The 12100-nt window shown below is 37.5% G+C and overlaps 1 protein-coding gene across 2 annotated transcripts in view; it reads left to right on the top strand.

Annotated features, from left to right (window-relative positions):
• Positions 1 to 12100, top strand: part of PPFIBP2 (PPFIB scaffold protein 2) — a 109141-nt gene that overhangs the window by 58502 nt on the left and 38539 nt on the right. For both annotated transcript variants that reach the window (XM_075755225.1, XM_075755226.1), the window contains one exon: positions 3880 to 3993. In XM_075755225.1, the coding sequence (XP_075611340.1) occupies positions 3880 to 3993 (114 nt within the window). The remainder of the gene's footprint in view (positions 1 to 3879; positions 3994 to 12100) is intronic.

Here is a 12100-nt window from a genome sequence, read left to right as displayed (position 1 = left end):
GACTTACTCCAACAGGTCCATGTCCTTCTTGTTTTGGGGCCCCCAGAGCTGGATGCAGTACTCCAGGTGGGGTCTCACCAGAGCAGTGCAGAGGGAGAGAATCACATGTCCCTTGACCTGCTGGTCACGCTTCTTTTGATGCAGCCCAGGATACAGTTGGCTTTCTGGGCTGCAAGTACACATTGCTGGGTCACGTGGAGCTTCTCATTCATCAACACCTCCAAGTCCTTCTCCTGAGGGCTGCTCTCAGTCCATTCTCCGCCCAGCCTATATTTGTGCCAGGTTTGCCCTGCCCCATATGCAGGACCTTGCACTTACAACTTATGTTGTATAACTTAAAATAAAAAAACTTTTTTTTTTTCTGGATATTGCTAAACTGTACCATACTTTTTAAAACTGAAGCTGGAGATTCTTTAAATGGTCTTTTCTTATCCTTTGTTTTTACACTTACAAAAGCATATTATAAGCATATATATTTATATCAAACAGAACTTAACTATACTGGGTAGGTGTTCTCCCTACTTTCAGTTACTAGTTTCTGTAAGCATGTTTTATCCTGTATGTTCTGTTCGCACTTGTGTTAATTTACTGAGCAGACTTCTCACTGCTGTTGTTAAATAAACAACCAATGTTTTGGGAGACATATGCTTAGGCTTGGTTGGATTTTTTGGTCACTGTTAAATTGCTGTGATCAAATTTAGAAAGAAAAAAAAAATCTTGACTGAAAAACAAACTTCTGGTTAGAATTTAAGTGTTTAAGTGTGTGCTGCAAATTCCCTTTTTTTCTGAGAAGAATCAGGTCGGGGGGGAGACATCACAACTGATAGTTATTAGAACAAGTGGTTATTAACTGTAACATCTTGACTCTATTAATAATAGCAAACAACTTTTCACACAGTACATTTACTTCTTGCACAGTTCACTCACGCACATGTGCTCGCACTCATAACTGGAGCAACAATTAGGAGGCCAAACCCAGCTGTTTACTCAGAAGCAGAGGGTTGTACTGATGCACCTGTGGCTTTGGCCCTGAAGGCCTCCTTTTTTTCATCGTATGTATGTATAGGCCTGTACTCTTTGCATACAGCAATCACTGTCATCTTGGATGTGGTTCGTGCTATACAGCCAGTTGTTGATGGTCATGCGTGCTGGTTGGCTTGTACAGATTTAGCAGAATCTTTGTGTTCAAAGTATATCAGTTTTTGTGGATTTAACAGGACCGCTAGTCTCCAGCGCTTGTAAGTTCCTGAAGACTGTTCCAGGCTACTGCTCAGTTTGTACTTTTCCTGTCTTTGTCCTGCTGATTTTTAGCAACTATTTCTTCATCCACACAAATAGCACCTATAGAGCAAAGCCAGCCAAACTCACAAATAAGGGATTTTTATGACATGGTTTGGACACCTGCCTAGAGTTTTTCTCAGAAGGAATATAGTAAAATCAAATGCAGACATTGTCTTTCTCTTGCCTTTTACTCCCATCACACCCCCAACAAATCCAGAGGCTTAATCAGTATTTATGCATTTTGCTATCCCACTGCACAGTATTGCAGTAGAACTCCAAAAACCCCAGGCAAATAAGATAGATGAAAACCTCAGTCTAGTAGATGAACATCAACAACAAAAAGGTGCCAAGATGGAGCTGGGCTTAGAACCTGGCTTACACCAGTTCTGCATATTCTAACTAAGCAGTCAAATATGAGGAACACGGGCGAGTCCCATGCTGTGGTTACTCCTGAGGGAGTCTGCTGGTACAAACCTGGCTCCTGGGTGTGACCATTGCCATGAAGGATGAGAAAGTGGTGGGAAACAGAGCACTGTGCAGTCTGTAGCGGAGGCTAGAAATGCTACAGCATCTGGGATGCCCTCTTATAGCTCAGTGCCTGTGTATAGGAGCTAACGTACTTCTTTAGGTGTTTGATTTGTTTTGGGTTTCTTTTCCACAAAGGTGTTTTAAACCCTTATACCACTTGATTTTTAGCTAATTGTTCAATATTCCTCACTTTAATAGATACTTCCAGAAAATATATTATCTATAGGCTGACTTTTGTGGGTGTTGCATTGCTAAGGCAAGATGGACTCACCAGTGTAGCATATGCTGAGGTTATGTTCTGTGTGCAGCCTCCTCATTCCCTGAAGAGTCTGGCAGATGTGATCCTGAACAGAGGGGAAAATACAAGCTCAAAGTGGCTAATGTGCTGCACAGCCTCACTACTGGAACATCCAACGCATGCTTCTAAAGCTGCTAAGGTTTTACTAAATTCCTTCGCAGGTCATGTTTGACATACAGAGTTTTCCTTACAGATTACAATGCTAGTTGGAACCTAACCGACACTTTTAAGTAGAGCTTGTTTTCTTTCTCTGGAACCTGCATCAGACTGAAGGAAAGGTTTCAGTTTGTTTCTTCTTGCTTTCTGATCTCACGAGGTGGGGGGGGTGGGCCATCACTCATTTAATGGGAGCAAACCAATAAAGCAGACAAGCAGACTTCCTTGCGGGGAGTTCCCCCCCGTCCCAGCTTGGATGTGTCCCCCTGCCATCTGCCTTCACTCAATTCTTCCTATCATTTCTCATCCTTAATTCATCTGTACTCTACCATACAACCAGCTACTTTAAAGGCAAAAAAATTAAATAGTCCTCTCCCCCAACCCTTTTTCTATGTTCCTTTCCCAGGCATGCTTGTCATTATATTTGCAGGTAAAACAAATACAGATCAGTCAGTCACTCCCTCAGTCACTCCCTCTGCAGCTTTCCTGAAGTGAACTCAAATGTTTGTTGATTGGTTTTAGAAATGCTGCATAGCCGGTACATCTTAAAGGTTTCACTTCCACATAATGTGCCTTTTTTTTCTTTGGGTTTGGTTTTTTTTTTTTTTCCAAATAAAGGTGTTACAGGGTTGGATATGAGAGCATAGATAAGTTTCTTGTTAACGCATTTCATTCAAACTGGAGTTTAAACACCTAAGGTTGCTTTTTTGTTTGAGATAACGTTTTTTTTTAGTATAATCAAGGCTTTTATATAAATAAATAGTGAAAATGAATATACAGAGTGTACGTGCTGCTTAACGTAGGAATGAACACAGGGTTTTTTTCCATATCTTTCTAATGTTATCCTGAGCATAGTTTTTTCAGCTCTGCAAGCTTTGAGTTAGGCTGCTGGGGTTTTTTTATTACAGACTCACTGGTCTGCACCACCATTCCCACAGTTCTTTACCAGTATTGCTTATTGTTGCTCTTCCTGGGATTCATTGTCTGTATCTCACTTATTTTGCTTTCGTGTTTTGGCTTGCAAAGCCTGGGAATTTTTCTTGGAATAGAACTTCGCTGCTGCTAAAACATGTCTTTTACTCATTGCATTCTTTAAAACTTCAGAACGCTTTATTGATAGGTAAGCTGGTTTTCTGTTCTTGTAAGAAGTAATTGGTTGGTTTCCAAATGAGCAGTTTTATTTTTTATCCGTTTTAGGGAGTGAAATGCCAATGGAACCTGAAATGGCAATGCATGCTTCAAAACCACTTAAAAAATTTTCAGTATCCTATCTTCTTGTTTGGTGCTTTCTAATTTTTCAGAGTTTTGCTGACTCAGGCTACCTATAGGTAGTCTTCCATCTCTTCTAGAAATGCTCTTTCTTTTTTTATATTAAAACAAAGTAATTTCGGGGGGGGGGGGGAGGGATCAGAGGGCGGGGTTGAAGCAAAATATAGGTAAGACTGAAAAATTGTCGGTCTTGATAGAGGAGGTTGCTGCAGTGCACAAGAATATTAAACCATTGAGGACTTTAAAAGAGAACTTGCTGTTAAAATGTGCATTTGGATGTTAATTGCATAAGGTAATTGAAACTTATTTACAGTCAGTTCAGTAGCATTGTGCTTCTCAAATTACAGGTGAGTGTTCTTACAGACCAGGTGGAAGCTCAAGGAGAGAAAATCCGGGACTTAGAAATCTGTCTTGAGGGGCATCAGTTGAAACTGAATGCTACAGAAGAAATGCTTCAACAGGTAAAAATCTGGATTGGAAAGCTTCTTGCATAATCTTCTCCAACAGAAGGGTGAACATATATAATGATCAGCTTGTCAGCATGTGTGCGTGCTTTTGGCAAAAAGATAAAATGGGGAAAAAATGTCTCTTTTATTGTTCTCTTGCTGCTTTGCACTTCCCTCCCCCTCCAATAAATGTTTCTTTGTTTTCCTGTTGCAGAAACATTTTACTGGCTGGTTGCATAATACTGTATGTGGCAGCATGTAAAATGAAACTATTGTGTCTTATTTGTACTGTGCTGACGAACTAAATTTGGACATGGTTGAGTAACTGGTTAGACAAGTTAAATGTATCTAATATATGTAGGAGTTATAGAATTAAGTTTTATTTAAATATCTTCTGTTTTCTTATGGTTTTGGAGCTCAACAGGTAGTAAGTTGAAATGAATTACTGTATCAATTTTGGTTCTATAACCATTTTTGCTTAATTTAGGAGTTTTCCCCTTATTTTTGAAAGAAAAACATATTTTCATTTATTTCAATGTACAGTTTCAGGCTATGTGATTTAATTTTTGCTCTTTCATGTTGTATGTTGAGGGAGCAGAACAAATGATAAATTAAATACCTTACAGTTCATGTGTTACTGCAGAGCTGGCAGGTCTATCGATGCAAAAGAACTTTCCTGGTGCAATTTTCTGCAATTACAGATGCAGGTCATCCACTGGTAATACAGTACATAGATATCAAAAATAGATTTGAAACTGTAAATGATCTTCAAAATCTGCACCAGAAATTTGCAGATAGATACTGTTCTTGATGAACTTACTTCATCTCCCCACCCAAAATGTTGTGTTATAATTTTATTTTTTTAGTCCATGTGAAATATATGTATTTCTATGAACTTTTCATGGCTTTAAATTACAGTTGTGTTAATCTATATAAATTTGGTTTGCTGTGATAAGGATCTGTGTACGTATGTATGTAACCAGTAGCAGTTTCTATAAGATAAACTTGTATCCTAAACCTTTTAAAGTTATAATTCTCCAAGCTTCTCTAAAAACAACTTGATCTCATGCAACTTTTGCAGCCCAAGATCCTTACAGCTGGGAAAAGTTTTATTCTCATACTTAAATGAGGGGACATTTTTAAAAATACAAATAGCATGTGCCTTTAGTTTTTCAGTGAGGTCTGAAGTGAAATTCAAAGAACAGTAACTATTTTAGTTCTGAAAATCTGTTTTCAAACTTCAGGAAGGCATTCACAATAGAGTGTAGAAGTTTCCTGTTTCAATCTAAAACCAGATAGTTTTTTGGTGACTTCTGCTAGAACTGTTGTTCTGACTTAAATTTTTCTGCTCTGATAGTCTTCTGAGGAAACTGTGAATTTAAAGCCTGATTGAACAGAACACTGAAGCTTCTGGAAAGAGAATATAATAATGTATGTACATTGCTATTTCAGTGAAAATGTTTGAATCTACCTGTCTGGCATTAAGCACGTGCACAAATTGCTTACAAAGCTGATCCTAAAGTGATAAAGTTACAAAAGTCTGTACTAAAGCTAGGGAAGTCAGAGAATCTCCAAGTATGTTTAACATAAACCTTAAATCTAAATTTTGAATTCACTTTGAGCAGCTGTAATTGTTGCCAAACAGGATTAATTTCAAATTTATTTTCTTTTCTGTACACATATTAAATAGTTAGCAATAAGCTCAAATTTGTTAATTGTTTTGTATCATAGTTTTGAGATCTTGCATTTGAACATAACTTACAGAAATACTGACAAGCTTGTGTGTTGACTGCTTTCTAAGTGACTGATCCCTCATGCTTACAGTACATATGATAGCTCAAGTTTGGGCTTTTTTTTAAGAGAATTATCTCGGCCACAACTTGGTAAAAATTTCTGTTTCATTTTAATCCTATGAGTTTGTCCATTTGAACTTTGCACAGACAGACACGTACGCTAACACATACAGTTAGTATTTTAATTTTAGTGTGAGCAATGTACTTTCTCTAGCTGAGCCAAAATTAAAAAGTAATTTCAGTGTGGAACTGAGATATTTAAAATATATTTTCTCACTGGAATGATAAAAAAATGATGTTAGCAGTTTTATGAACAGTGAGAAGAGCAAATGAAATTAAATACTGGAGGCTGATGAAGGAATGGTAGTCGTGATGTCTTTCTCACATGGATTACATCCCCCAGTAGACAGTGAGATATGGGAAACCCATGTTAGATCTCTCAAAATCTCAACAGTCAGAGAAACTATACATTTATTATGGCTTAGCAGAGGGCCCTATTTGTCTATAATTTATTTTGAAGGGCCTTTTCCCAGTTCATCTTGCTGAAAAGATTACACTCTATAGGGAATGAGTTGAGATTTGGAGAGAAGAGAATGACCTGATAATGTGATGATTAGGACATTCATGTAAGCTATGTGGCCAACAGGCCTTCTTGCAGCTTATTTGTCAAAAGTAGAGTAAGTATGTGGCCTCAGGGACTTCAACAGACTGATGGATCAATCAGGTTTTAGGGAGCGTTGGGTTCAGATCTTCTCACCCAGCAGTTGCCAGTGTCTTGTACTCATGCTCATGATGCTTAGCAAAGTGATGAAAGATACTAGTGCTGTCAGTGAAATTTTCCAGTCAAAACTATTTAGTGGGTCTTTCAAGACAGTATTTATTTATTTTTACAGTAAGCTAACTTATTTCTAATAAGAAAAAAATCATCTAGCTCTATGTACCAATATAAATATTCTTGCTTTTCAGAAAGACTTTTATTATCTTTCTGAGGTGTGTGTAAATCCAATTTTATTTTGTGGTTCTGCTTGCTTATTTACAATATATTGAACTCCACTGATTTTTACCTTTGTGAACTTAAGTCGACTGCTTTTTCTAAATGGAAAATGAAACGATAAAGATAATTGCCCTAGCTTGAAAAATCTTTAATGTATATTAGTAGAACTAAGCTAACTACAGTATGGATAAGCATATTATTTACTTATCTGGGATAACATATACCTGAGTCCAGGATAAGCCCTGTCTTTTTAGTTTTGGGAACTATAAGAAAAGTTACTTTTATTTAATTCTTTGCCCAAAATGCTGCGATAAAAAAAATAATCATACACTTTGATAAGATAATTTAATGATGATACCTGGTAGTTCCATAACAGAAGGGGTATATAATGCTACCCTGCAAAATAGTTTTTGCTGAACCTACGCTAGCAGAGACTTGTCCAGTTTGTCAGGGTGGGGTTACTGGCTAAAATCCTTCTGGCTTATGATTTATGCACAGTTGTTTTGAACCCTGCTACAGAGCGATCATGGAAACACTTTCGAAACAAAAGCTAAAATAAACTTTATACAAATTACATAAAATGGCTGTTCAGCATTTACGATGGACATCTTGAATGAGGAATAGTAGAACAGACACTGCTGCCTCTGTGCAGAAAATCATGATTCTTCATCACTCTAAGAGGATGGTGCAATATCCCTTAGTTGAAATGTAAATTTCAAGAAATGAGTAAAGCCAGTCTAAAGGTTACTGCTACAAAAAGGAGAAGGCCTCATTCTCCTTTCATCCTTCTATTTGTTCCTGACCTTGTGTTTCTGTAACTTATTTTATACTGACTCTCATGCTCATCAGATTTTTTCCTCAATGACTTGGAGAAAACTAACTTGGGGTTTAAAAAGAAGGGGATGTTTTTCTGCTGGGTGAGTGAGTTGAAAGAGCTCACAGAAAAGGTCAAGGCGTGGCATAAGGGCAATGGTGAGATGTGCATTTGACCTAACTGTTTATGAAACCACAGCCAAAGAAAACATGGCTCGGCAGCATTTGAGAAACAAGAGGATCCTGTGTAACAGATGCAGAGATGCCCTGGTGCGCAGAGTTAACAGATAATGCATGTACGTTTTCATGAGATGTGATGCTTACAGTGTCAAACTCAACATTTTGCTTTTGTAAGGATACTTGCTCCACTACAGACTCTAATCAAGAAAAAGCATTTTTCACTTTGAAGGTGTTTGCATTTTCTTTCTTTGAAAGAAAGTACGTCTTTTGAAAACTCAGGAAAGTCAATGGCAAAACTTTAAATCAGTCCTTAAGTATGGTTCCAGTTTGGTCAAGGCACATGTTTCCCTGGTCATCCTTCACAGTAAATGTTAGGAGAAAATTTTCTGAAGCGTCACTGAGAGCAAGACGCCAGTTTGGTCTCACTGAATTGTCTTCCAGTGGTATCTCTTTCTTGCCATCAAGTGTGTAAAGAATATGGAAATGCCAGCCTGTGTGAATAGTTACCTGCCTTGCCCCTTAGCACATTGTAATGAATGTCATGAAATAAATAAATAAATAAACCTCCTAGAATTATCCTATGAAAACAATTTATGCTGTGACAGTCCATTTCCAGTACATCAGCTGCTTTAAAATGTAACATTACAGCCAATTCTAGAGAAGAATGATGTGTATGTCTCTTGCTCTAAGTTAGTTTCTGGCATTTTGAAGTACTTTCTTCTAGTCAATTTTAAGAAATAAGTATTTTTTTGGGGATAAGAGAGGGTCTTGTACATCTGCTACGTTAGCCTTGAGGGAACCTCCTACCAACTTGCTATCAACTTTTCTTTACAAATGTAGAACAGAATTGGAAAGCAAAAGGAATTGTTGCTCTAGAAAGTAGCCTAAACTGTCACATAGTAGAAAGTACCAGCTATGCGTAATGTAAACTCATTAGTGCTATGGAATCTATGCTGTCAATCTTGACAGCTATGTTAAGTCACTTTGAAAAGTGAATTTTCTGCACATACAGATTTCACCTCCACAGTTCTTTTAAGTGCGTTTGATTTGGTAATTACCATGAATAAGAATAGTTAGTTACGTCTTTGCTATTCCAGTGCTGCGTTTGATTTATTTAACAGATACTAGTTCCCATTGCAGCTCTGTGACATGAAGTATAACAGTGTACAGTTTGCTTTGCCAATCAAGATGCTAGTCTGTGTGGCAATGTCTTTCCTGTACCTGACCTGTAAAAGCCCTAGATGTAGTTTGACCGTGAGTTTCTGCCTTACATCTTACTTCCAACACATAATTGCAAGAAGCAATCCAGGGGACTCTTGTCAGATGGTTGCATTGTGTAAACTTGGTTGTGTCTTCTATAAAGTAAATTCTCTTGCAAAGTACAGGCACTTGGCTTTAGGATTCTTTTTGTCTTAAAAATACACATAGAAACTGAAATGCTGGAATGCAAACAGGAGTGAACTTCTGTTTCTCATGTCAGTTTACGGCCAACTTCTGCCTAGTGCAAGGAGCAGGGGAAAGTGTGCCAGGCAGTGTCCTTTGTGGGCACAATGGAGAATCTTTTAAAAACCACTGGATTAAAAGAATGCAGGGAGGAGCTGTATGAGAGCAGGAACTTGAATCCAGTGTAGTTTAGCATGTACCTGTTCTGGTTTTGCAATTGTCTTACACTCAGGGGAGACAGAATCCCATCTTGGTTGCAGAGTATAAATCTGGTATGTATCTGTTTGCTTCTCGGGAACTTTGCTGGCTGGCAAGGATCATTCCTTCGACTTTCAATTGCCTGAGTTATCTGATCTTAGATGAATTTTAGCACTTGTTTATAGCACGCAGTAACTTCTTGCCAGCAGCTAGCTTAGTGTTTCAGATTTTGAAGTGTGCTCTGTGCTGCTGTGGTTGTGAGACGTAAGGTTTTCGGATTGTGCTCTTAATTTGTGCAGTTTGTCTATACAGGTGAGCATTACACTGCTTTGTTATTTTACAGTTAATGTAGGCACGAATCTGTTCATCAGGCGTATGCAAAGGGCTGTTCAAGCTCGCAGTACAATGGGAAGTTCTGTCCTTTCCGTTGCTTAACTATATAATGGGTAAATGATGAATTGGAGGGCTGTAATTCACTCTCTGCTACTGATTTGCACCATTTCATGGTGATTACACATGGACATTGCTCTCAGCTGTGTTTTCAGTTAAGCAAATATCTTATTTCTACCACAGCTGACACACAGCACTTGAAAAGTGCAGTCCTCATTAGTGGTGGTTCTTGCTGAATTTTTGCTTACCAGGTAGGTAGCTTGGTTGGTTGGTCGGTCTCAACTATTTTAATAAGGGTGAGAAGTACGAGATTTGAGTATTATAGTTTGTACAGTGCACAAGTGCAAAATGGGATCTTTGGTTGTTGGGGTTTTTTCCTACGCTTGACTAAAATCTTACTTATGGTTTCTCGATCAGTGTATGGCATGATTGTTTCTTCTGTTTTGTGGAGTGCTGAATATCCTGGAATTTTCTGTGCTTGCAGCTGACAGCCTAGAATAGCATAGTGTCCTCTTTCTAAGCTATTTTCTGGCTTGTTAAATTTTATAAGCAGATTTATAAGAATTACATATTTCCAAGATAACAAAATATGAAAGTGAAATAGCACGTGTTTCAGTTTCATTGGGAATATTGAAAAGCATGGTTAAAGATTTGAAAAGTATAGTGTGAATTTTTAAAATGCTAATGTGTTTGGAAAAAGTTTGCTGTTCATTGATCTGTCTGGCATATCCATATTGTAGCTTCTGCATGACTCATCTTTGTAAGTATTCTACTCTGAAATGGCTTTTTTCCCTTAATTTTTTAAAGTAAAAAGTTGATTTTAAAAAAAACCAAACAAACAAAACTTTGATGCATTAAATTATACCTATAGTGTATTATAAAATTACATCCAAGTATCTAGTTTATAATAAGATTCCTTAGAATATGTTCTATTTCTGTTCTGTGTTTCAGCTCTTTTAAGATCCTCCTGAAGCTGCTACAGCCCAAATTACCATTTTGCCTGTCTTATATTATCTTTCTTTGCTTTAAACCAATAACATAAATTTGTATTTTCTTTTCTTACAATTGCATATTTATTCTGGCTGAATTCCAGTTGCATCATACCACTGAAATACACTATAATTTCTCTGGAACAAAATGGGTCACATTCTTAATGAGCTGTTCACTGTGAGCATCTGCTTGAAGATGAAAATAATTGCTTCCAGATGTTACCATTTCAAGAGAGGACATTTCCTTTAAACAGCACTTTCTTTCAAAGCAGAAGTTAGACTCTTTAGATGCAAGAGAAATTGTCAGCTGTTTTCAATCAGTGTAGCTCCATTGAAAACAAACTAGGGATAGTTAGCTATTTTGTCTATTTTAAGGCAAGAGTTTTGTGCCAGTTTACACTAGCTGAAGATCTGATTCTCCAGCTTCAGAGAAAACAATAAAATTTTGAATTGATTAAAAAAAATAAAAATCAGTGCCTTCATGCTCACTTATACCGGGTAGCACCTTAGTGTTCATATGGAGCTACTGAACTCAGAATGAGTGGAGTGAGGTATTACTCTCTGTTGCATAACTAAGTGTAATTTGGGAGTCTATAGAAAAAGTAAGGAGTAATGCCAGATGGTGTACTCAAAGGGTAGATCTTTTGTTAAAAATCTCTAGAGGGATGCCACGTCTCCTTGCCTTATTAAGAAATCTTCCTGTCTTATCATGGAACCACCATGTCAGTGTCAAAAAAAAAAAATAATCTAAATGTTGTTTCATTTCAACAGTAAATAGAGTCTGTCCATGGGGCCAAAGTCACCTCAACCTGCTAACCTTTTTGGTGTTCAGTGGCCTTATTTCATAGCAAAGTTCTCATTTATAGCTATGTCTTAATCTGCAAGGGTCTGCTATGTTAACAGCTGTACAGAGCCTGTTCCAGTCCTGATTAGTGCTTGATGTATTTCACTCAGAGGAAAAAAAAACAAACCATGAGGGTATGTTTCTGTTTATTTTCCCATCCATACACAAATATCATTGTCAATGTCAGCAGGAATGGGCATGGCACTGGGAATAGTGGGTGGCTTAGATAATTGGTGTTGCAATGCAGATACAAGTTGAATACTATTTTTAATTTGAGCAGTATTCCTCACTAGACTAAAACAATGTACATGTAGAGCAGATTTGGGTTCCAAATAAACTTTAACTGTATAATTTTTAAAATAACCTTTGTGGCTTCCTTGGCTCCAAGCCTTGGTCTACAACAGTTTGTGGAAGAGGAAGAGATGAGAAAAGGGTGATGGACAGGACAGTTTCTGATTGCTTAGTAACGTTAGTGTAG

This window comes from Balearica regulorum, chromosome 5 (assembly GCF_011004875.1).
Source record: "Balearica regulorum gibbericeps isolate bBalReg1 chromosome 5, bBalReg1.pri, whole genome shotgun sequence".
Classification (NCBI taxonomy): domain Eukaryota; kingdom Metazoa; phylum Chordata; class Aves; order Gruiformes; family Gruidae; genus Balearica; species Balearica regulorum.
The sequence above is the reverse complement of the archived record's forward strand: the minus strand, read 5'-3'. Positions and strand labels throughout refer to the sequence as shown.